General features: G+C 51.6%; 1 protein-coding gene across 1 annotated transcript; it reads left to right on the forward strand.

Moving 5' to 3' along the window:
• The first annotated feature begins 346 nt into the window (after positions 1–346).
• On the forward strand, positions 347–9732 carry TMEM8C (transmembrane protein 8C). The gene is made up of 5 exons (XM_006900560.1): positions 347–481; positions 3483–3597; positions 4004–4152; positions 8696–8812; positions 9583–9732. Exons 1-5 carry the CDS (start codon positions 347–349, stop codon positions 9730–9732), a joined length of 666 nt encoding a protein of 221 aa, XP_006900622.1.
• Positions 9733–26513: the final 16781 nt, after the last annotated feature.

Genomic DNA, 26513 nt, shown 5'->3' on the forward strand with positions numbered 1-26513 from the left:
ACGGACATCCTGTTCTGGCCCCTGCTGGTGAGAGGCAGGGTGGGTATGACGGAAAGCGGCTCAGATCCTGTTCTCCAACTTTGTTACTCTGAAAAAAGAAGCAAGGCCCTTCTTGAATCAGCGCCTCTGGCCTCTAAAAAAAATGAGAGTAAGTGCTTGACCACATGGCCCTTCAGCTGTCAGGCCCTGTCCATGTGTCGCTGGGAGTGAATGCTATTGTTGGCTCCCTCCTGCCCCCACCTTGGGCTGGTCCCACACACAGCTGCCCTCAGAGCCGCGCTGAGGGAGCAGGCCTTCTCCTCCCCACTCCGCAGCCCGGGGCACCGGGAGGCCAGCACCCCTGCCCATGGGGACACTCGTGGCCAAGCTGCTCCTGCCCACCGTCAGCAGCCTGGCCTTCCTGCCCACCATCAGCGTTGCTGCCAGGAGGCGCTTCCACATGGAAGCCATGGTCTACCTCTTCACCATGTTCTTCACGGCGGTGAGTCTGAGGTCTGGGAGGCGGCTCCTCACAGGACAGATCCTAAAGAGAGAATGGGGTCTTCCCCCCGCTTTCCTGGAACTGGGTAGAGGAAAGTGATTGGGAGCCGAGGGATGCTTGCTGGTGCGGTCCTTCGAGGGAAGGCAGGGATGCCTCTCCGTCTCTCTAGGACCGTTCCTCCACCCAGTCGTAGATGATTCTGAGAGCGAGGAAGTGTTCTGTGAGTGACACCAAGCCCAGGTGACACAGCCAGTGGCGAGTACAAGCCTTCCAAGGTGGCCCCTTGTTCTGCCTACGGGAGACCATCCAAGGCTGCTGGGACCAGTCTCCCCAGACTCACTCAGGGGAGCAGAGCAGGGAGGACAGGACGGGCCAGGCCCCGAGGGGTCAGCAGGCTTAGGACCTTGGGACTGGCGGGGTGACACCTGGGCCTGTTCCTTCCATCTCTTCAGGCTCCCTTTGAACCTTTCCTGCCGACCTGGCTGAGTGGTCCTCAGTGAATTGTGTTACATACTGCCAGGTAGAGCGTCTAGGGCCCCCACGCCCCCGTCTCTCTCCCATGGCCCCATCAACTCACCCAGTCTCGCATTTCTCTCTCCCTCAACCCTTGGTCTCCCTTCTCTGTTTACATCTGCTTCTATCCTGTTTTCTGGAACTGGGCCGTGTAGATTCTTTCAAAGTCTCTATATCTTTCTTGGCTTTTACAAACAGAATCATATCCTGTCATAGTGTAGGAGGCTGGAAGTCTGAATTCAAGACGCCGGCTGTAGGGGTGAAGTTCTGTCTGGTGGTCCTGCAGGGGGGTCCCTGGCTCTTCTGAACTTCAGCTCCCAGTGACCTTCACGTGTCTGTCTGGTGTCTCCTCCATCTCCACTTCCCTCGCGTGCCAAGTCGCTTGGTCTCTCTCACCTCCCCATCAGTCACCCAACTACTGCTCTGTCTCTGTCCTGTACCCACAGTGCCTCCCTTCCCCCCTCTGTCTCTCTCTTTGCTTCTCTGACTCCTTCTGTCTCTGTGTATCTCTCTATCTCATGATCTCTGTCTCTGTGTCTTTCTCTGTCTCTGTTTCTCTTTTTCTCTGTGTCTCTGTCTTTTTATCTCTGTCTCTGTCTCTCTGTGTCTCTATCTCTGTATTCTCTCTTTCTCTGTGTGTGTCTGTGTGTCTGTCTCTCTGTCTCTGTTTCTGTGTGTGTCTCTGTCTTTTTATCTCTGTCTCTCTGTGTCTCTATCTCTGTATCTCTCTCTGTCTCTGTGTGTGTCTCTTTGTCGCTGTGTGTGTGTGTGTCTCTATCTCTCTCTCTTTCGCTCTCTCTGTGTCTCTCTCCCTCTCTCAGTCTCTGTGTCTCTCTCCCTCTGTCAGTCTCTGTGTCTGTCTCTCTCTGTGTCTCTCTCCCTCTGTCTCTATCCTTCTCTCAGTCTCTGTGTCTGTCTCTCTCCCTCGTCTCTCTCTGTGTCTCTCTCCCTCTGTCTCTATCCTTCTCTCAGTCTCTGTGTCTGTCTCTCTCTGTGTCGCTCTCTTTCTTTGTCTCTGAACCCCACCCCTCACTCCTAGACCTCCCAGTCAACCCCATTTTCTCTATAACATTTCTCCTCACATATTGTCCATCATGCCCCTTCTCATGCCCAGTGTGGCCAGGGTCCCTCCAGACCTTCTGCAGGGCAGTGCCCAGTGTGAGAACCACACTCTCCCACTGGGCAGCCTCCCTGCCCTCACAGAGATGCCTGCAGGCAGAGCATGTGAGTGGGCACTTCTGAGAACACATATGTGTATGAAGACACATGTTTGTGGTCACTGTCACCCTGGACTGACCAGGGCAAGCTTGTCTGTGGCAAGAGAAGGCACTTGAGTACTTGAGGGTACACGGTACCTCAGTGTGCAGACCCCACAGATAACAATGAGGGCCAGTGTCCCCTGGATTTTGCTCTCAGGAGTCCTTTCTGCCAGGAGAGGTTCACACATCACTGCCCAGGCAGAGTGAGGGACAGTGTGTGGACTGCTGGATCCCAGCCCCCTAAGTGGGCTTCTCAGTGTCCCGTGAGCCAGCCTGACCGGGCAGACTGAGACACTGAGTCCTGGAGTGCAGTCCAGTTGCTGTGAGAACCAGCCCTGAGCCTACCCACCCAAGCACTTTTTCTGTGCCCATATCATGGCTGTGTCCCTGCAGCCAGCTTGTGTAGGGCAGAGAGAATGCGGCAGGTGACTTGGTGCTGGATGGAGTGGGGGAATCTCACAGCCTCTGGGCACAGGCCTCAGAGAGGACAGGCAGTGGGGTCCTGTACCCTTGCCCTCAATCCCATGTTAAACCCAGCCTGGAACCACAGGCACCAGCAGACCACCCCACCCTGGGCCTGGTTGGCCCCACAGCTGCCTCTGTAGCTGCCTCACCCACCCCAAATGACAAGGCCAGCTGCCTCTTGTGACAAATGCTCCCCAGCCTGTGGGCCCCACCCCGTCCCCTTCTTAAAACCCCAGCTGCACCCTCTTCCATGTCCCTGCCTTCCCACCAGGCCTGTGCGATGCCCACCTTGTGGGGGGGTATGTGGATAGGTGGTCTCATCCCACTGACTGAGATGTTCAGTGAGCAGAACCTACTGAGACCCCAGAGCCTGAGTGCTTAACCCCACAAGGAGAGGACTTCACCTCTGATCTCACTGTCGACAGGGCTGGACGCCAGTCCCAAAGGAAGGCCTTCTCTCTAGGTCGGCCCTATAAGAAGGGCCTGCTTCCCTTGGAGGCTGGCCGATTGTCTCAGCTTTCTTCTGTGTCAAGGACCTTCTCAGAACAGGGACCTGGGTCCAGGGGACATGCTCCAGTCCTGGCTCTCAGCTGTGGTGACCCTGAGCCCTAGGCCCCTGAACCCACACTTGGTGTTTTCCCTCCATTCCCCTGGGGCGCTGGGAGGGGGGCTAGGCAGGCTCCCCGCTGTCACAGGGTTGTGGCCCTGTGCTTCGGGCCCCTTGGGTCTACCCGTCCTGTGCTGACCACCGGGGTCTCTGCCAGCTCTACCATGCCTGCAGTGGCCCAGGCCTGTCCATACTCTGCTTCCTGCGGCTGGATGTCCTGGAATACTTCAGTATCTACGGCACCGCACTGAGCATGTGGGTGTCTCTGATGGGTGAGTGAATCTTGCTATCTGCGCACATGCACACATACACACACGCACACAGTATCTCTGCTGGTCAAGTGCCTGCTGTCCCTCACAGAGGTGGGTGTATCTAATGGGGGGCTGTCCCCGGGCCCCTGTGCACATGACTGTCCATGATACGGGAGTGTCCCGTCCCATTCAGCACACACGTGCGTGTCCCTGATGGCTGAGGGCCTGCAGGCTGAATTTTCTTATTGATATTCCCGGTGGCTCCGTGCACAGGGAACCAGCCATCAGCCTGCCCCATTGAACCCTAGAATTCTGAGCCCCGGAACCATCCTGGCCTTGGGGTCTCATGACTGAGGCATGGGCTCAGGAAGTGCCAGCCAGGAGGGCAGGCGGTCACTGACCTCTCCGGTTCTCCCTGGCCCTTCAGCGCTGGCTGACTTCGACGAGCCCAAGAGGTCAACACTGGTGATGTTTGGCGTCCTGACCATCGCGGTGCGGGTCTACCATGACCGCGAGGGCTACGGCGTGTACTCGGGCCCCATCGGCACCGCCGTCCTCATCACCGCTGCAAAATGGGTATGTGCCGTCCAGCCCGGACTCAGAGGGCATGGGAGGCCGGGGACCCCGCTGACCTGAACCTTCCTTGAGCTCTCAGTGGACACATGGCTTCGGGACAAGCAGGCAGTGACCTCAGGTGGTCTCCTCAAACTCTGTATCTGATCTTCTCACCAGCTGTGGGACTGACCCTGTCACTGACCAGCTCAGCCTCAGTTTCTTTGTCTGTAAAGTGGGTGTGACACTAGCAGCAGGGTCCTGACCTCAAAGGCTGACTCAGAGGAGAGTTGAGGAGACATCTGTGAGGAACAAGGAAGCTCAAAGAGGAGCTGGTGCCTCTGAGTGATGGGGCTGGTGAGGAACACTGAGTGCATCCTGGGCAGCAAAGCACAGACCCGTCAGGGAACAAGTCGTCAGAGCGCCCCTCCGAGGCAGGGTGTGGCAGCTCATCTCGCTCACGTTAGTCATGTTACCAGAAAGGTCAGACTTGCTCCAGCAAGGTCCACTCCTAGGGATAGCGCTGGCCTGCTGCCATGTGCAGGGCAACCTGGTCCGAGTCTTGCCGTCGTCATTGATCAGGAAGTCCGGGTGCTTTGCCCCCCAACACGAATCTGTCCGTTCTTCCACAGCCCACGGTACTCACCATCTCACCAACGCTGCCATTCACAGCATCAGTTCTCCAGCTGCCGTGGTCACTGTCCAACTGTCATGCACACATGCGGTGACCGAACAGACCATGGCTTGGTCAGGCAAACCTTAGTCATGAAAGTTACCTCTCTGCTTTTGAAGGATTCAAAAAGATCATTAGCAAAAGACTTACTTGCTGCAACATCTCTTTTATTTCTTGACTGCTGCTCTAGTGACCTTGTTGTTGTTGTTATGTGTCATCGAGTCACCCATGACTCGATCTCTGAAGCCTACCCTGTCCTGAGTCAGTCTCGCTGTCTCTGACACACCAACCCTCATAATCCCAGTTGCTGTGTCAATTCATCTCATCTGGGCTCTTCCTCGGCTGCACTGTCCCTCCATGCTTCCATCCATGTCTTTCTCCAAGGACTGGTCCCTTCTGACAACATGCTCAAAGTATGTGAGATGGAGCTTCAAAATCCTTGCCTCCAGGGAGCAACCCGGTTTCACTCTCTCCAGGTTAGAACTTTCGTTCTCTTGGCAGTCCATGGTATGTTCAATGCTCTTCTCCAGCACCACAATTCAAAGACATCAATTCTTCTTCTGTCATCTTTGATCATTGTCCAGGTCTCTGATGCATAGCAAGAATTGTGAAGACCATGGCCTGGATCAGGCACACCTTAGTCTCTATACTGACGTCATTGCACCTCAGTACTCTAAAGAGGTCCCTGATTACAGATTTTCCCAACACAATCCGTCTTCTGATTTCCTGACTGCTGGTGCCAGGAGTGGAACCGAGCAAGCTGTAACTGTTAACAGTCTCAATCTCTCCGTCTATCCTGGTGCTGCCAGTTGGTCCAGTGGGGAGAATCTTTTTTTTTAATGCTCAGCTTCAACTTATTGATGATGTCAATATTTTCTTTACTTATCATGATATTAGAGGGCTCTGATGGCCTAGTGGTAAAGAATTGCACTGCCAACCCAAAGGCACTTGGTTCAAACCCACCATCTGCTCTGTGGGAGAAGATGGTCAATCTGCTGTGTGATTTACTGCCTTTGCAAGCCCACTGGAGGGCGAGGCGTACGGATCCACTCTCCCTTGGCGGTGCACGCACCTTGATGCTGCTTCTTGCTTGCTCGATGCTGAAGTAGAATCCACATTCATTCTTGTTGCCTTTGATCGTTACCGGTAGGTGCCTCAAGTCTTCTTTCAGCAAGCAAGGCTATGTCATCTGCATAATACAGGGTGTGGTGGGTCTTCCTCCACCCTGACGCCACGTTCTTCTTCATACAGTCCCGCTTCTCAGCTTGCTCAGAAGACGGATTTAATAAGTAAACTGGAAGCACATAACCCTGCTGTGTAGCCCTCCCTTCCAGTGAAACCCCCAGTGTCCTTGTTCTACTCAGCTGACCCGTGGACCGCTTCCACACGAGCACAATTAAGTGTTCTGGGAGTCCCACTCTTCTCAGTGTTACCCATAATTTGTTATGACCCACGCAGTCAACTGCCCCTGCACAGTCCATAAAGCACAAGTACACCTCTTTCTGGGGTTCTCTGCTTTCAGCCAAGATCCATCTGACATCAGTAGTGACTTTCCTCATTCCGCAGCTTCTTCTGAACCCAGCTTGCATTTCTGTCAGTCCTTGTTCTCTTCAGTAAAAACTCACTCGCATGCGGTATTACTAATGCTGTTCAGTAATTTCTGCATTCTGTCTTATCACACTTACTTGAAATATGCACATCTATGAACTTTTTTTCCCAGATTTATTTATATCTATTACTTATTCTTCCGGTCAGCTGGCCAGGTAGCTCTCTTTCCGATATCTTCGCGTGGATGAGAAAGCTCTTCCCGTGTTGTTTCACCCGTTTATTGAAGCATTGCAAGTGTAATTCCTGGAGGTTTTGGGGTGGGGGGTCCTAACTAACGGCGTTAGAGCAGCCTGGACTTCTTCCTTCTGTACTTTTAGTTCTTGGTCATATGCTACATCCTGAGATGGTTCCATATCGACCAATTCTTTTTTTTGTACAGTGACTCTGTGTATTCCTTCCATCTTTTATTGATGTTTCCTGCATCATTCAAGATTTTGCCCAAAGAATCCTTCAATCCTGCAACTCCAGAACACCTCGGCTTCTCCAGCCACACGGGAGGACAGCACCCCTCCTCACTCAGATGGAGGAAGTCAGAGCTGTGATGGCTGACCTCAGGGACCCCGGGAACCGCCTGTGAGGGGAGGACGGGTGTGGGGTCTGGCTCATCCTGACCCCAGCAAGGACGCTTTAATTAGCTCAATGGAATTCATGATCTCCTGGACTCTTAGCACTGCCTTCCTGCTCTGTCGGCTGGACCCTTCCCAGCCAGAAGCAGCCTCAGAGTCCCTGAGGGGCTGGCCCTTGCCTGAGGGTGGGTGGTAATTAGCCAGACTAGAACTCCCTCCTTAAACAAATGAGTCCTGGCCAGGCCTGCACACAGAAGCTCCAGCCGGGAAGAGCTGACCGCCCTTGTACCACGAGCCCCAGTTCTGCTTTCTAGACCATTTAACCCAGAGTTTATTTTGGACCTTCGAGGGCAGTTGTTCCTGGAATGAGGGTAGACTTTCCTCCAGCAGCCCATCTCTGGGAGAACAGCAGCCCTCAGACCTAGGAAGTAGAAAGAGCTAGGGCAGTGGGGGCAGGCCCACAGCGTGAGCTTGGGCAGGTATGTGATCTTCAGCAAGCACAAGTCACCTCGGGCAAAAGCATATGAAGACTTTGCACAGGTGTGATGACCTTGGGCAGGAGTGTGTGCCCTTAGGAAGGTGGGTGTGACTTTGGAGAGGGGGCATGGCCTTGGTCCCAGAATGCTCCAATTGTCAACATATGTGAGTCTCCTCAGGACTTCTCCGTGGGGAGACAGAAACAATGCAGAAGCAGCCTGGTACAGCCTCAGGGGCCTCCAGCCAGGGGGGAGGGTCTTCCGGGTGGAGCTCTCACTGGTTCTGTAGTGGAGGTAGTGGAGGTCCAGTTTCAACGACTGGGTAAAACCTGATTCAGCCTGCAAGTGCTGTGTTCCTGGTCCTCTCAGAGTCCATCTGAAGGATAAAAGGAAGGTCTAAGCAGGCGAGAAGCCCTGCAGGAAAGAAGACTGTGCAGAGGATGAGGTTGTGCAAGGGAGTAACTGTGCAGAGGAAGGGGCTGTGCATGGAAGGGCTGTGAAGGGGGAAGGGGCTGTGCAGGGAAGGGCTGTGCAGGGGGAAGGGGTTGTGCAGGGAAGGGGCTGTGCAGAGAAGGACTGTGCAGGGAAGGGCTGTGCAGGGGAAGGGGTTGTGCAGGGAAGGGGCTGTGCAGGGGGAAGGGCTATGCAGGGGGAAGGGGCTGTGCTGGGAAGGGGCTGTGCAGGGAAGGAGCTGTGCAGGGAAGGAGCTGTGCAGGGAAGGGGCTGTGCAGGAAAGGGCTGTTCAGGGGGAAGGGGCTGTGCAGGGAAGGGGCTGTGCACGGGAAGGGCTGTGCAGGGGGAAGGGGCTGTGCAGGGAAGGGGTTGTGCACGGGAAGGGCTGTGCAGGAAAAGGCTGTGCATGGGAAGGGCTGTGCAGGGAAGGGCTGTTCAGGGGGAAGGGGTTGTGCAGGGAAGGGGCTGTGCAGGAAAGGGCTGTGCGGGGTGGGGGGGAAGGGCTGTGCAGGGAAAGGGCTGTGCAGGGGGAAGGTACACAGGGAAGAGGGATTTCAAGGCAGGGCCGTGTAGGGGAGCGACTATACAAGGCAGGGGCTTTCACCTGAATGGACTATGCAGAGGAGAGGCTACAGGTTTTCAAGGGAAAGGCTGTGCAAGGGAGGGTCCATGTAGAGGAGGGCAGTGCAGAGGGGTGGGCTGTACTGAGGAGAGACCAGGAAAGGGTCACTCCAGGCATGACTCACCCCAACCCCAGGACCTGAGTGAGCCTCCTGGTCTCCTCTCCACAGCTTCAGAAGATGAAGGAAAAGAAGGGTCTGTACCCTGACAAGAGTGTCTACACCCAGCAGGTAGGCCCTGGCCTCTGCTTTGGGGCCCTGGCCCTGATGCTACGCTTCTTCTTTGAGGTATGAGCCCCAAGGGGACTGTTATTATGGCCAGGCGTCCCAGCTCTTCATGTTTCATACAGCTGCACACCCTTTCACCCCGGCAGCTGCTGGGGTTCATTCCAATTAATGAATTGTCCATTGTCCTCCAGTACCACTGGGGGTTCTCAGAGTGACCAGGGATGCAGCCCTGCCTTCAGAGAGCTTGAGATGAGGCACCTGGTGGGCAGAAGGTGGAGACAACCAGTCACTGTGAGGGAGCCAGGGGTGAAAGGGGGAGGGGGAGGGGGGAAAGATGTAGCTGGAGTGAGGAGGGAGGGAGAGAGGAGGGGGAAGGAGGGAGGGAGACAGGGAAGAAAAGAGAGAGGAAGGGACAGAGGCGAGGGAGGTAGAGGAAGGGAAAGAGGGAAAAGAAAGGAGAAAAAGAGAGGGGGAGAAAGGAAAGAAAGGGAGGAGAGGAAGGGGGAATGAGAGGAGGGAGGAAGGGGGATGGGAGGGGCAAAAGAGGCAGGGAGGAGGAGTGAGAGTGACAGAGGGGAAAAGGGAGGGAGGGAGGGAAGCAGGGAATGAGAGAGGGAGCTGGGCTTCATTCCTCAGCTGGTAGACAGACCAGCAAGTTCAGGAGAGGCAGCTGCCCAGGGAAAGCAGACCTGTGAGGTCTGACTTGAACAGCTGGGAGCACCAGGCATGCCCAGCTGGCAGATGCACCCACAGGCCCGGGCACCAGAAATAGGAGGCTGGGACGGTCCTCAAAGTGAGGCCACAAACCAACCCCACCCTACCCCCTGCAGGAATGGGATTACACCTACGTCCACAGCTTCTACCACTGCGCACTGGCCATGTCCTTCGTCCTGATGCTTCCCAAGGTCAACAAGAAAGCCGGAAGTACAGAGACCCCCGCCAAGCTGGACTGCCCCACCCTCTGTGGTGCCTGCATCTGACTGCCCCTTATACTCCATCGCACCCCATTCCCTCTCATGTCACAGAGGACAGCTTCTCCTGTCCACTCGTCCCACCACCCCCTGCACATCCTGCCTGCTGGGGCCACCTGCACAGCCTCACGAGGTACCAGGCTCCACTCAGCAAGGATGGGCATACCCAGGTCCGCTGACTGGCATGTGTGTCTACAGGGTCCTGGAGCCAGTCTGTCCTGTCACTCGTTCCGGAAAGTCCCAGCTCTGTGCTGCCTCCCCCTGTCGTAAGCCCCACTGGCTTCCTCCAAAGACTGGCCTTGATCCACCTCCTGTCCCCACCTCTGAATGCCTCCATTTAGATCCTCCCTGCCCAGTGTCTTCAGGCAGTGAAGTGTCTCCTTACCTGACCTTTCCACCTGCTGGACACCAGCATGCGTCACTTGTCCAATCCTTGGAGTAAAACTGTCATCTTCACCCACAGACGGTGCAGAGCTGGGGGAGTCTCCAGGAAAGCCCTTAGGAGAGGCTGCTCCTTGCTGCTCCCACCCCGCCCTCCAGCGGCACCCCAGGGGGGAAGGGGCTCAGGAGGCTGCCCTGGGGCAGAGCTGGACAGGATTGGAGCAGGCACCCTCCAGCCCCACTGAGGCATCCGGGGAGGCTGGCCGCTGCCCATCTGGAGCCTGTCTGCCCAGGCCCCAGGGGGTGGCGAGACCAGACCTCCCAGACATCACCTCACCAACCTGAGCCTTGGCGGGCAGCTTGCCCGCCGCCCACAGCGTCTGCAGGCAGGAAGTTACCTGCACCTGTCTGGGCTGGTGTTTCCAGAGGGAGCCAAGCTTGGGGCAGGTCCCTACAGCTGGGGCAGCTGGCCCCGTCGTCCTGAAGTCACCTCCTGTTAGCCTCAGAGACCTCAGAGCAGGGCCATGGACAAGCACAGGGTCCCCTCACCAAGCTTGGGCCCCAGGCTTCAGATGCCTCCTCCAGTCCTCCCAGCCCCATCCCACCCCCCAGCCACCATGAGCTCCATTGTCACCTCTGCCCCAAAGCCCCTTCCCCGTCTCAGGCTCTGGTCTGCCCCTTCCTGTCCAGGCAGACAGGCTCAGAGGACCCTCCACCAGGCAGAGACTGTGAGGGACAGCGGCCCTGAATTGCTGGTCTCTCAGGCTCCTGGCCTCGCCCAGGACACAGTATCATCAGCTCACTTTTCAGATGAGGAGGCTGAAGCACTATAGTCTGGGGCCAGCACCCATCCACTGGGCAGGGGATGACACATGTCCCTTCATAAGGCTGAGGCCACCGAGGGAACCCGGACCTCTCCGGATGCCTGGGACGGAGTGTTGTGTGGCCTTGGTGCACTTCGGGCAAGTGAAGGATATGTGAGGAGACGGTGTCTCTGCAAAGTGGCACCTCCTGAGACGCAGGCCCCCATCTCTCCCACAGATGACAGGTAAAGGTGGCCCCCAGCAGCAATGCCCATCATCCAGACGCAGGGCCCTGCGGTGCCCCCTCCCCCAGCCCTCCAGCTGCCCGGGTCTTCAGCACCACACAGAAAGCTGGACGAGCGGATGCTGCCTGGCAGGAGGCCTGCAGGGCTGTGGGGGCCACGGTGATTTATGAAGTCCTGGGAGCTGGGCCAAGGCTGTAAGCCATGGACAATTAGGAGCACACTCCAGGCCGCAGCCTGGCCGCAAGGCAGCCCTGCGCCTGCCACCCACCCCCGGGCTTCAGCCCTAGCCATGCCCACCCCCGGCAGGGAGCCCACAGAGACCCCTCAAAGGGCCCAGACACCCAGATCCTGAGCCCACTTTGTGGACAAGGACCCTGAGGGCTTACCCTCCCCACTTCCCCACCTGGACAATACCTACAGCCCTGCCTGCAACTCACTGGGCCTTCTTCCGATGGCCTTGGACAAGGCCTTCAGTCTTCTCAGGGGCTCTGATGAGGCCACCCCAGCCGGTCATCTATCCAGGATTAACTCACACACCTCAAAGCTAAAAAGAAGGGACTGGCCTGACCCCAAAAATAAACCACTCAGAATCCCAGTGCTGTGGACTCTGACCTGGTCAGACAGGACCTCCTGGGCCATCTCCGTCTGTCCACTGCACCCAGCCCTCACAGGCCTAGACAGCCAGGATCTCTGGGTTCCTGGTGGCCTCAGAAAGGTCCTATAGTTGTTCCCAGCAGCTCCAGAGCCAGAGGTCCCTAGAGCTGACAGGGAGATGCCCACTGTCCAAACTGGCAGCCTCTTGACCTGTGATGGTGCCACCACACATCTAGCTTCATCTCCCTGTGGTGAAGGCCAGTGAGAAGAGCCACAGACACTGGGGAAGTCCACACCCCAGCGTGTGTGTCCTGTCCATGGGCCTAACACACTTTTGTGAGGTACGTGTGCACTGGGCATGTGTGCCTTGCCAGCCTGAGACCAACTTCACTCAGGTCTGTGTTTAGTGGGGGCAGGGCAGCTGGTCATGACCACTGGACAGTGTCCTGTGTGGGCATTGCTGTGGTCATGCTGCTGCTCAAATCAAGTGAAGGCAGTCATGAGGCTACATGGTGTCTTTCTCCCCTAATGGGAAGGTTCTAGAACGTGGGGATGTGGGCACAGACTCACAAAGGCTGTCCCTGCCCAGTGCTGGCTTCAGACTGCAGAGCTGGGAGCAGGGTGGCCACAGACTCCTCTGGCCAGAGTCCAGTCTCTTTTGAGCACCCAGCTCCCCGGGCCCAACCCCTACCCAGACTCAGTGCCCAAGCATGCCCGTTCCTCTGCCACACACACACGCACACACGCCAGTCCCTCTCCCTCTCACACATACATTCATGAGTTCACACAAACACACATGCACATACCTGGATTCAAGACCTCCTGTCCAGTGTCACAAGTGTATACCCACATGGACACCCATGGACACACACACACACTGGACTCATGGCCTCCTTTCTCTCCTGCATGTATGCACAAGCACACACGCACACACACACACGCACACACACACTGGGTTCGAGCTCCCTACCTCTCGTGCATGCATGTGCACAGAGACATGTGTGCGCCCACAGACACGCGCACACACACACGCGCACGCGCGCTTTCCCGCGAGGCCCACTCCAGAGGGTCCGGAATACTTCGGCAGCACAAATGCAGAGAGGTTTATAAACATTTACAACAATGTAGACAAAACAGTTTATGGTCGAGCCGCCTGCGCCTCCCCGGGCGTGAGGGCCAGGCTGGCATGGGTGCTGGGCCCCCGCCAGCCGCCTCTGTTTGCACAGCCGAGGTGTTTCCGTCTGCGTGCCGGCCTTTGTCGTGTCTGCTCCTAAGATTTCCTGTCTCTGCTATTCTCCTCTGCAGTAAGACCATCTGAAACCCAAAACTTTTATTGCCTTTTAAGCAGGCTTCACAGCTCCATTCACGCCGAACGCCTGCATGGGCTGGGACTGCAGAGGGGCGCGTGCCGGGCGCTGGGGAGGACCAAGGGATCCTGGCCGGCTGACTGGAAGCCAGGGCGACAGGAGGCAGCAGAAGGGGAGCCCCTTCTAGAGGGCAGGGTCACAGGCTGGCAGGTCTGCAGGTGGCCTGGGGCCAGGCTGGTTTCCTTGTCAGAGAGCTCACGTGGATCTGCTGGGAGACGTGTCATAGGGGGCCCGACGGGGACAGGTGTCACCCTGCTCACCTCTGATGGCCTGATGACTCGACCCCTCTTCCCTCCTCGCACCTGACTTCCTCACCTTTTCCACGGCACAGAACCCTTCTGTCCCTCCTTGTCCTATGTGGACAAGGGAGTCCGCAGCCACCTGGACGGGAAGGTGAGGGAAGCAGGTGGCAGGAGTTGGGGGAGCAAGGGACACCCTGGGGTGGAGGTCCAGCTGGCTGGCATGTGCATGTCTCTGGTCGGCTTGAGGTCCCCTGCACACTCTCAGCTCTAACGGTGCCCTCCACTGTGGTCCCTTCTGGATCGACCAGCTGAGCCACAGAGGCTGGGGTCAAGTCGGTCTTTCTATTTGTTCCCTTGTATCTTTGCTTTTTCCTTCGGAGCTCTGGTCTTCTAAACAGTATCGCATCTAGCTTGATACCTAGGAGAATCCGAGCCTTCCCAGGGATGAGCTTGAACACAGGACAGGAGAATCCGAGCCGTCTCTAGAAAGCCCACCGGCCTGGGAATGAGTTAGAACGCAGAGGACGAGAGGCTGAAAGACTGACAGAAATGAGAGTGTGGTCACGGTGTGAGGACTGTAATTACTGACACGAAATAAAATGTGTCCCAACGGTTTGAAGAGAAAACCAATTTGCTTTGTAAAGTTTCATGCAAATGGCATTAAGAAAGATATGCTTCAAAGAAAAAGTGGTTTTGTTCAATAAATTGTGCTTCAGGAGAAGCTTGCGTCATTCCCTTCCCCTCCCTGAGCTTAAGGGCAGCGACAGAGCAGCAAACGTGACTGTCATCCCAGTAAAGTCTCCAAACACCCCCCAGGCCAAGGAAACAAACGGCTTCAAACTAACATCCGAGGAGTCATGGGTGAAAGAGGTGAACATGGGAGGCTGCATGGAAGAGGCACACGTGACGGTGACACTTAGAAAGCAAGGTGAAATGTACTGTGTGGCCTCCAGACACCCAGCTCTCAGGGCCTCCTCTGCAGCTTCCAGCTGGACCTAGAATATTCCAGAAAATCAGGGACAAAGCTGCACTACTTGATGGAGAAAATGGTGTAAGGGCCTCCCCACACTGGCACCGGCATCTGTCCAAGACTAGACAGACCTAAGTGGCCGCACCCACACCTGTCCAGAGCACAGAATCCCCATGGCCCCAGGAGGAGGGAGAAGGGACCAGCTGAGCTGTCTTCTGTTCTGTATAGGACAGGGGCCGCTCTTCAAACTGAGACAGGGACCAGGATGTGTGCTGTCTCAGGATAGGCCACCCACCCTCCATTTACAGAAGAGCTGCTGACCCCATCATCATTTCCCTGATTTTGTCTCTGGGGAGTTCTGTCTGTCCCGGGTGTCAGAGCTGCAACAGCAGGGAGCCACAGCCCAAGTCCCTGTGTGTACCAGAGCTGGCCTCCACCCCGAGGGCCAGCCAGTCCACAGATTTCTGCTCCACACTCTTGCAAACTGAAGGGCTGTGTGACCTGCTGCCCCATTTCTCAGCACCTGTGCTCTGTCCTCTTTCACTCATTCTCTCAAGGTCACACATTTTCATCATGACGCACACTCCTCATGGACCAAGAAGCAGCTGTCCAACAGAACAAGTGGACACTGCATGGTTTAAAATCAGGAAAGGTGTGTATCACATTATCCTTTTTCCACATCTGTTCAATTCATATGCTGAGAAAATCATTCAAGTAGCTGGTCATTTTGCAATAGCGTCTCAGACAAGGGTCTTACAACAAAAATTTACAGAATACTCCTGGACATTCAGAAGAAAAAAGACTGATAAACAATTACAAAATGGGCAAAAGACATGGAAAGACTTCTCACAGAGGAAGACATTCAGGTGGCCAACAGACACATGAAGAAATACTCAAAGTCACTGACAGTACGAGAGATGCAAGTCAAAACCACAATGAGATACCATCTCACTCCAGTAGCAGTGGCAATGGTTAGTAGATCAGCAAGTAATAAATGATGGAGAGGAAGGGGAGAGGTGGGAACTCTCATACACTTTTGGTGGGATTGGAAAATGGTACAACCACTTCCCCAAAAAGTTGAACATAGAAATTCTATATGATGCAACTATTCCATTACTAGGAATATACCCCAAGAAAATTATCAGTGAAACACAGAGATTTGTACACTAATGCTCGTAACAACGTTATTCATCATTGCAAGAACACGGAAACAGCCAAGATGTCCAACCACAGCTGAATGGATTGAGAAATTGTAGTACATTCACACAATGGAATACTACGCAGCACACAGGAGTGATGATGTTGAAAAATACTATGCAACTTGGAAGAGACTGAGAGCATTATGAGAACTGAACTAACACAGTCTCATAAGGTCAAATACCCATAAAACCATTAATGTAAAAACAAAAGGATAACTAGTAAGGCATGTATGAAAACTCAAGGGAGCAAGGGCGGAGGATAAGAAGGGGCTAAACCACAGGGTTACACAGGGTGGAGGGAGGGAGGAAGTAAATGAGAAGGACCTGGGCAAAAAGACAGGGTAATAATGGACAAGGTCCAACAGTGATTAATTTTATAAAGAATAATGCATAAGAATGATTGTATGCAACACAATGTGAGTGGAGAATAGTGTGAAACACAATGTATACACACTTTATAAGCAAATCAATTTAAAAAAGAGGAAGCTTGATTGTATGAAGAATTTGGCATCAAGATCAGAGAAAGATTTATTAATAACAGTGATATACAGATGACACAATCTTTTTTTTTAAACACATAGGTGTTAAGAATTTAATATTCTACAGAAATCAGGGACAGAAAAGAGCATTATTTAGAACATACAGTAGCACCACAAGATGCTATGTGAATCCTGCCTGGAATTAGCATTAACTTGAGGGACCTTTTCACTCTTCTGGCTTTTTTATTTCAGGTTTTCCTAAGTGAAATTTTAATATGAAAAGTTTTCTTAAAAAACTGTCTATCATCCATCAATGCAATACTATCCCCATCACCATTTTTACCTTTCCTAACAGCCCCAGAAAGATTTTCCTGTCCTAATCCTTATTCCCCACCCTCAGGTGAAAAAGCTACATTTAGCACAGGGAAATTTGCACATGACTAAGTGCCTTAAAAGGGGGAGATTATCTCTGATTACCACATGGGCTATGGGAGCTAAGGCTTGACCCCAGGGCCTTGATAGCTTCATTCAAGCCTGGCCAGCAACCTTCTTTACCCGCTTGGTGGTCACCTTTTCACTCACCCTGGCGTGGTGTTAGTATTAACTGTCTACTCAAGCAGGATTCAAGACCAATGAGAAACAAGGCAAGGCACATGGAAGTGGGAGGCTAGGAACTTCAGGGTATTAGGGGGGATATGGTGGCCCTGCTCCTGGACACTTCTGCTCTGTACCATCATCTAGTCTTGGACATAAAAGCAGATGAGAGAGTATAAAAAGTCTACTATGCATAGTCAGGGGCACATGGACCCAGGATCCCTAGGCACTGTCTCCAGACCTAACAGAAACACATCTTCGAATGCGAAATGACACAATCTTGCTTGCCAAGATTGAAGAGGACTTGATAAAAAATTACAGCCTCAATGTGGATCACATCTCAACATCAAGAAAACAAAAATCCTCACCAATGGACCAACGGGCACCATCATGACCGAGAAAAGACTGAAGTTGTCAACAGTTTCATTTTACTTGGATCCCAAATCAACACCCATAGTAATAACAGTCAAGAAATAAAACTACGTTGCATTGGAGAAATCTATTTAAAAAATCAAGGATGTCCATTTAAACACTGAGGTGCACTAATCCAAGCCACAGTCTTCCCAGTTGCTTCCTGTTCTTCTGAAAGCTGGACAATGAATAGGAATCACAGCAGAAGTGATGTCTTTGAATTGTGTTCTGGAGAAGAGTACCGACCATCCCATGGATACCAAAGAACAAACAAGCCTGTCTTGGAGAAAGTGTAACCGGGATGCTCCTTAGAGCCAAGAACAGTGACATTTCACTGCATGGATTTCGAGCCTGTTGTCAGGAGGGACCAGACCTTGGAAAAAACCATCATGCTGAGAAAGGTGGGGGTCAAGGAGAGAGGAAGGCTCTCAAAGCGGCAGGCTGACCCGGTGACTGCAGCAATGGGCTTGAGTAGGTCAGACACTGCGAAGCTGGTGTAGGCAAGGGCAGCGTTCAGATCTGTTAGACAGGGTCACTCTGGACCATAGTTGATTCGATGGCACCTAACAACACCAACTGCTGTGGCAGAATGTTAAGATCACTTTTCCAGGCAGTGGGACGCCTCAGAAGCCGTGTGCCTCGTTTTATTTCCGTGATCTGGAGAGAAACCCAGTGACACAGCCGTTGGACCAGACCTGTCTCCTCTCCCCACTGACGACGAACAGTTTGACAGGGGAGGCAGCTCTGTAGAAGGGTGAGGTGGAGAGACAGGGGGTATAGCTTCTAAAAGTGCACTCTCTGGGAGAGAGGTCTTGGAGGGCTTCAGTTAGACAGGGTCCCCAAAGCGACGAACCAGTCACATATTAAGGTCAGCAGAGAGGTTTGTCTTACGGGATCAACTCATGTGATCCTGGAGGCTGGCATGTCCAGCATCCACAGGCCAGGACACTGGGCACTACAGTAGGATCCCAGGACAGTGGACAGAGCTATTGCAAAGCCTTCCCTCTCTGGGTGGGCAGCTCTGGTCATCTAGTTCACAGGGAGTTGGGTTGCTAACTCAAAGGCCTCACACCTCCAGGGGTCTAGACCCACCAGCTACTCCAAGGGAGAAGGACGGGCAGCCTCCTTCTGTCGAGACGTCCAACCTCGGAAACCCGGCAGAAGGTCGCTGAGTCAGAACCGACAAGACGGCCAGGAGCCGAGTTTCCTCTCCGGTGAGTCGGCTGCATTTTGAGATTTTTTTTTTCTTTTTTCTTTCCTTTCTCATCTTTGTTTCGGTGAACTGGATTTTTGGCTTTGTTTTTTTGTTTATCATTTTATTGTGGCTTCTGTGGAGCTAGTTAGTGATAATCATGCTGTTTCCTGACATTGGTCACCATCTCAACGTGACAACACTTTCTCCCTTCCTCCCCAGGTTCCCTTTCCATTGTCATTGGAGAAAGAATTAAGATTCTGCTACCAATGCCCAAAAATCCATCTTAGAGACAGGGATTGGGGAAGAAAAGGGGAAGTCTTACGACATGCATGCATACAGGAGACAGGGTAAATAAGGGTTCCCAAACTTGTCTCACCAAGGGAGGTTCTGAGAGGATATTTGTAGGCTAGGTTAGGGTGCGGGCAAGAGCTCGTGTGTGTTTAGCACCTTTAGGAGGAAAATGCTGGTTTATCTCCAGAAAAAGATCTTATGCAATCAGTGGCTCATGCAGCTGGCCTCCAAGATAGTACTTTGCCAATTAGCTGCAGAATGTAGGTTTTCTCCTTTCAAGGAATGAGTTTGATGATGATGATGATGATGATGATGATGATGATATCGAGCCGATTGTGACTCATTGCAACCCTATAAACAACTGATGTGAACCCTGCCCTATCCTGTGTGGTCTTCCCCACCTCTGATACACTTGAGCCGTTGTTACAGTCACCATGTCAATCCATCTTATTGAGAGTCTTCATAAAAGGAGTAAGCGCCACATGAGGACGGCTATATCTAACATTTACCAATTTCACAAAGGGGCACTGTCCTTGTCAACAATATCAACAACACAAAACTAATTCCCACGAGATCAGACAAGTCTGTCATATTCTCACACTCTCTTTTACTCTTCCCAACACTAGTCCAAAATCCAGCTCAATGGTTCACACACCACACAGAATCATAGGGATGTCAAAAGGCTATAATTCAGGTTAGTAGCAGGATACAGTCAGGACAGCTTTGAAATACGCCCCTATGACGTGCCTCAGTTTTGAGCTTTGCTGATTTAGGCCAGTGTCATAAAGTTCTCACTCCTGCCAAAATTGGCAAGCACACACACACACACACACACACACACACACACACTTCTCCAGTAAATTGGAACAAAAGGCTCTTAGCTCTGCTTCAATGGTGTAGCAGTGCCAAGGTCCATCTCGTGTCAGGTCTCTGGTTCTCTGCTGTGGCTGCTGTGGCTATTGCTCTGGTCCTAAAGGACAAAGGGCATTCTCTTGTTTGCTCTTTCCTGGTGATGCTATTCCTCTTGTTTTGCTGCTGGACCTCCTCAATTTAATGTTCAGACTAACCAATGCCATTATGAACTGGTGAGAACAGCCAATTCCTTTATGGATAGGCTAACATGTCCTATTCACAAATTCCTGACAATCCACACGGTAAAATCAAATCCAATGGCTAGGAGACCATTGTGAACATTAAACTAGCCACACCAGAATCTTCCTCTCTGACACTGGCCCTCACCCTTCCAGGCATGATGTCCTTCTCCAGAGACTGGCCACTCCTAACAGTATGACCCAAAGTATATGAGATGAAACTTTGCCACCCTTGCCTTTGAGGAGGACCCTGATTTCACTTTCTCCAAGACAGATCTGTTCGTTCTCTTAGCAGTCTATGGGATATTCAGTGTTCTTCTCCAACACCATAACCCAAGTGTATCTCTTCTACTTCTGTCAACCTTAGTCATTATCCAACTTTCAGATTGATACATTTTTTAAAAGAATTGCTGGAGAAACTCAACATCAGTCGTCAAAATCAGGTGATATGCTGACTGTAGAACAGAGAGCATCAACTAATGTACAAGTTCAAACTGAAGCTGAAGAAAACCAAAACAAAGACATGAGCACCAAAATATAACCTCGAATATATCCCACCTGAATTTAAAACCTCCTCAAAAACAGTTTTGAGGTACTGAACACTAATGATCAAAGACCACATGAGCTAGGGGAAGAAATACAAATGCCATTACATAGAGGAGAAAGAAAAGTAAAAATATATTTCAGAAGAGGCTCTGAAAACTGCATTAGAACATTGAGAATTTAAAACAAAGGGAAGGCGTGAGAAAGTAAAAGAGTTGAACAGAAGATTTCAAAGAGATGCTTGAGAAGACAAAGTATAATATTGTAATGAAATGTACAAAGAGTTGGAGTCAGAAAATTAAAAGAGAAGAATTCACTTAGCATTTCTCAGACTAAGAGTACTGAACAAATTCAAGCCTCGAATTACAGTACTGAAGGATTCTATGGGCAAAATCTTGAATGATCCAGAAAGCATCAAAAGAAGATGAAAGGGGAGGGAAAGATGGAAGAAATGCGGAGTCACTGTACCACAAAGAACTGGCTGACATGGAACCGTTTCAAGAAGTAACTAGCATATGATCAAGAATCATGGTAATATTTGATGTGCTGGTTAAGTTCTCAGTCACCACAGAACACCCTCTTTCAAGATGATCGTCCTCTAGAAGATAGTAGAGGTCCCTCACGTGACACCTGAAAGCTCTTAGCAGCATTAAGAGGGACAAGTGGGGCTTCCCACGCTACTCCTTCAGGGTGTGTCCTTCCTTGTGATGCTTGCATTAGCTGAATGCTGGCCTTCTTGGTCTGTAGTGAGCTCTGGTAACCTAATGGTAAGGAACTGTGCTGCAATCCCAAAGGGACATGGTTCAAATCCACCAGCTGCTCCACAGGAGAAAAATGGGCAATCTGTTCCCTGGCAATTAACCGCCTCTGAAAATCCACTGGAGGGTCAACTCTGGGTCGGTTCCCCCTTGACAGTACACAACAACTTGGTCTGAACCAACTTAGGAGAAAAGATACCAACCATGTAAAAAGGAAAAGAAAACTAGAAAAGTCTGTGATTCAGACCTGATAAATCAAGCAGTGATTTGGTTAAGGTTTAGAACAGTTAAGGTTTTCCTTCCTGTTCACTGAAAAGGCCATCTTTGAGAAAAGGTCAGAAGATCCAATCCCAGAGGTTCGTGGTTCAAATCCACCAGATGCTCTGCTGGAGAAGGAGGGGCAATCTCCTCCTGTACCAGTCAGATCTGATTTGACGGTACACACAAAAAATAATCAAATAAAAAAAATAAAATAAAATATTTAAAATAAAATTTTTAAAGGACAGAAGATCTTACCATGTTAGCATTTTGAAAGGGAGTGATGCTGACCTTCAGATGGCAGGGTGTAGAGGTGAGCCTCAAGTGTCAACAAGGGATTTCAGCCTGAGAAAGTCTTCTGCAAATGTCCTTCTTGTCTAAGAGGATAAGGGGAACCCTCCTTCAATTGTTCTTCTCCTTTTAAAAATATTAAAGAAATGGTAGTTTTCAATTGCTTTTCTGCCTAGTGCACATTCATCCTCTTCCCTGTCGTTTCCTGTCTTCTGAGCTTTGTTTTTGGGGCAAATGCTGCCCTTTGGGTCTCATATCTGAGAAACACATTCTTCAGAGGCGCTATTGTTCACTTTGTAGATCTATGTTTGATTCGAGGCTGGTCAATATCTCGTTCTGCTGTCCAGAGGGCTCTATGAGTCAGAACTCTTGTTCCTATTCCACTCATTCTCCCTGGTTGTGGAATTCTAGGTTGACAATCATTTCTACCAGCATTTTGATGACACCATTTTTATATCTTCCATTGAAAAGTAGACTCCCAATCTAATTATCCTTGAAAATTATCTACATCTTCTGTATAAAGCCACCTGGTCTTTTATGTTTTTGAATTTTCAAAGATGTGACAAGGGTAGGGTTAGGGTTAGGGTTAGGGTTAGGGTTAGGGTGGATTGATTCAGTGACTGGGGTACTCGGGATGGGAGTGTCAGAGGCAGTGCGGTTGGTGCAGGATAGAGCAGGGTTTAAGGCTGTTGTACATAGGGTCGCTATGAGTCGCAAACAACTCGACGGCACATAACAACAACACCTCTGGGATTGCAGTGCAGCGTCTTGCCACTAGGCCACCAGAGCTCCCTTAGGATTTTTAAAAATATTTTTAAATAAAGGCAAGAACTCCTGGTGTTGTCTGCTTAAGGAGGTCAGTTGCTAACCAAAAGTTCAGTGGTTCACTTCCACCAGGCACTCTAGAGAAATGATGAGACATTCTGCTTCTGAGAAGATTTAAGCCTTTGAAGGCCTGTGGAACACTTTGGCTCCGTCATGCCGGGATGGTGCAGGACAGGACAAGTTTCCAGTCTGTCGTCCGTAGGTTGCTACGACTCGGAGTTGACTTGAGGGTAGCTAACAACAGCAGGGTTTCTACAGAGTCGGAATCAACTTGATGGTAGCGGTGGTGGTTGTTAGGTGCTGTCGGGTATGATTTATAGCAACCCTATGAACAAATCTGAGCCCTGATCTATCCTGTGCCGTCTTCATCATTCCTAATATACTTGAGCCCATTGCTGTAGTCACTGTGTCAATCCACCTGGTTGAAGGTCTTCCTCTCCTTCACCTACCCTCCACCATTCCAAGCATGATGTCACTTTCCAAAGGATAATCTCTCCTAACAACATGATCAGGGAGCTCTGGTGGCCTAGTGGCAAAAAGCTGCACTGCAATCCCAGAGGAATGAGGTTTGAACCCACCAGATGCTCTGCTGGAGAAGGAGAGGCAATGCCCTCCTCCTGTACCAGTCGGATTTGATTTGACGGTACACACACACAAAAATGATAAAATAAAATAAATTTTTAAAAAACATGGTCAAAGTTTGTGTGATGAAGCTTTCTCATGTTTGCCTCCAAGAAGCACTCTGGCTGCCCTTCCCAGGACATAATGTGCTTGTTCTTCTGACAGTTCATGGGCTATTCAGTCCTCTTCTCCAATACCACAGCTCTAAGGCATCAATTCTCCTTCTGTCATCCTTATTGATTATCCAACTTTCAGAGGCAAAGCAAATGACTGCGAAGACCAAGGCCTGGATCAAACACACCTCAGTCCTTACACTGATGTCATTACTCTTCAACAACTTGGAGAGATCCCTGACTGAAGACTTTCCCAGTGCAATAAATCTCCTGATCTCCTGACTGCTGCTAACAAACGTGTTGACTGTGGATCCAAATAAGATTAAATCATTGAGAATTTCAATCTTTTCTTCATCTATTGTGATGTTGCCAATCAATTCAGTGGTGAGAATTTTTGTTTGCTTGAAGCTGATATGTAATCCATATTGAAGGCTGTACTCTTTGGTATTCTGAAGGAAACACTTCAAGTCTTCCGCACTTTCAGCAAGCAAAGTTGTGCCATTTGCATAACAAGGGTTGTTAATGCACCTTCCTCCAATCCTGATACCACATTCTTCTTCATAGAGACGAGCTCCTTTGACGACGTGCTCAGCAAACAGATTGAGTGGGTATGGATAAGTGATACAACCCTGATGCACTCCTTTCTTAATTTTGAATCATACAGTGTTCTCAGTGGTTGTATTTCTAGTTAAATATAAAGGGGCTTCTCCAGCACCGCTTGGTTTTGTTTCCCTCAGATGATGAGGGTACCATGACTCCAAGGCTCTTTAAACTAAAACCTGTTGTTTGAAGCTTCTGAATTAATTTTTTGCTGTGTACCATCAAATCGGAACCAACCCAGGCCTACTCTCGTCACTGATTCCTTGCTCGTGGTTGTCCTGCGTCACTAGGTGAGGCGGGACTCTTGCTGTGCCACCCTCACAATCTCACTGGGTCGGCCCATCTCCTCCCGCTTCTTCCGCTGAGCCTCCTTCCTTAACAGAACAATCTTCATCTTCTCATCAGCTGTGGAGCCATGGTGACCTCCAACGCAGAAACGTCCTACGTCCACTTTCTCTTTTGGGTCCATCTTTTCTCAGCTGCTGACCTGAGTCCTCTTCACTTCCCAGCTGCTCAAGATGCCATTCGTGATGGTGAGTTTTTCAAATACCTTGTCCAGCATTTTCACTATTTCAATTGGAGGTTTTAGACAAATGCTCAACTAGATACACTGATAGGAATGGAAATGGTTTCCTTTTATCTTACAGATAAATAAACTGAGGCACAAAGGCGTGAAATAACTCAGCCAATGTCAGAAGAACATTATGGTTCCAAACACTGAGACCCAGGCATCCTGGCTCCAGGTCCCCATGCTTGGTCTCTCCAGGCCTCCAGAAGTGAGTCCACACTGGTGAAGTCATTCATTCACTCATTCAGTTCTTCACTCACCAGCTATTACTGTGAATGTGCCATGTCTCAGGGACCGCTGGAAGATTGCAGAAAATGGCCATTCTGCCAATCTGGCGCTTACCTCCAGGAGTTAGTGAGAGAAGGGGACAGTGGGCCTGGTCTCTGACCTCAGAGATGTCCTGACAGGAGCAGGCACTCCAAGAGACGGCAGCCACCCACCAGAGGCTCTGCCCCTCCAGAGGGGCCAAATCACAGGTCTGTTCAGGTGGGCCTCTAGGCTGGACCTCATTCCTCAGCATCCAAAGAGAAGCCCACACATTTGAGGGACAAGTGAGGAAGACATGACTGGACAGATGAAAACTCTGAGGTATGGAGCCCACTTACAACTGGTGGCTCTCAGGGCCCTGTCCCTTCAGAGAGACAGAGCTCCACGACTGATCTTTCTGGGTCTGGGGTGCATGTCTCAGCCCCATGGGGCATTCTCTCTGCCAGGGCCACACAATGGAAGCTGGGGTCTCCCTGATTTACAAGCCAGCTGGGGCCAGAGCACTCAGACGCGGGCGAATGATGCAGTGGGGGGTCTTTAGGAAGGCTCCCAAATCCTACAAGCCAACAGGCCCGACCTCTATCCTGTCACCACAAGGGCTAAAGACCCCAGAAAAGACACCAACGCCCGTGGCAGTTAATCCACTGGTCAGCAGGGCTGCTGTGGCAGGGTTCCTCAGATGCTGTCAGCCAGAGAACAGCTGGACACAGCTGAGTCCTGAGGATGCCGCCCCCATCGGCCTGGAACACAGGGTCAGCAGAGTCCCAACATGGCCCTGCTCCAGGGCTGGGGACGGCATGTCCCAGGGGCCGTCTGTCTGGCCCTGTCCTGGCCTGACAATCAGTGCGCCTGTTTCGTGGGAGTGGGAAGGTCTTGGTTATCTAGTGCTGCTACGGCAGACACCACGAGTGGGCGGCTTTAACAGACAGAACTTTAGCTTCTCATCGTTGAAGAGGCTCCAAGTCTGAATTCAGGGCACCGGCTCTGGGGCGAGGCTCGCTCCTGTTCTCTCTCTGGAAGGAGGTCCTTGTCTCCACTGGCCGGCTCGTGGGCCTTCGTCGTGTGGCCTGTGTCCCTTCCCTACCTCTGCTTCTCGCAGTGGCTTGTTAATCTCTTTTCTGTTTCAAACAAGATTGATTTTAGACAAAATTGCCTCATTAGCATGGCAAAGACCAGCTATTCCCACAGGGATGATAACCACAGGCATAGAAGCAAGAGCTCATATTTTAGAGGAAATTGTTCCGTCCATAACCAGGGAGGCTGTCTCCAGATCTGAATCAGAGGGACAAGCCAGCTTCTTCTCTGGAGCTCCCCAAGACTGTGATTTGTCCAGGGAGGACAGTGGGCTGGCGGTCACCAGGAGTGGTGGAGAGAGAGCTGCAGAGCTGGAGTCTGAAACTGCTAGAACAGCCACGTACGGCTCCGCAGAGCTGAGGCAGGAGACATTTCATCTCATGAGCTATCGGGAGGGGCCAGTCCTTGGAAAAAGACATCCTGATGAGACAGGCGGAGGCTCAGAGGAAGAGAGGAAGACCCCCAACAAGACGGAGTGACCCAGTGACTGTATCAATGCACTAGACCGTCTCAGAGACCATCAACATGGTGCAGCAAAGGGAATGTTCAGATCTGTTAATACAGAGTCGCTGAGTCATAGTCGACTCAACAGCACCTAACAATAACGTAGACGTCCACCCCACAGTCCTGCTGGCCTGCTCAGGGGACCCCTCTGAGAAGGGGACAATCATGGAGCCTCACCCCAGAATCCTATATACAGCACTGTGGGCTGAGACGAGCCTGTTAAGCAGACTGTCTGCCACAGTGGAACTGGGGTTTAAGGCTGAGAACAGGACTGGGAAACAATTGTCAAAGGGATGTGGGTTGTTTGGAGTAATGAGAAGTTTTAGATCAGACAAGGCAATGATGCACCGTGGTGCTGGTGGAGGAGGAGGTGGTGGTGGTGGTGGTGGTGGCGGTGGAGGTGACAGTGGTGGAGATGGTGGGGATGGTGGTGGTGGAGGTGGAGGTGGTGGAGGTGGAGGTGGAGGTAGTGCAAGTGGTGGTAGAGGTGGTGATAGAGGTAGTGG

Source organism: Elephantulus edwardii, unplaced genomic scaffold, assembly GCF_000299155.1.
Source record: "Elephantulus edwardii isolate Elephantulus edwardi_28Jun2011 unplaced genomic scaffold, EleEdw1.0 scaffold00289, whole genome shotgun sequence".
Lineage (NCBI taxonomy): Eukaryota > Metazoa > Chordata > Mammalia > Macroscelidea > Macroscelididae > Elephantulus > Elephantulus edwardii.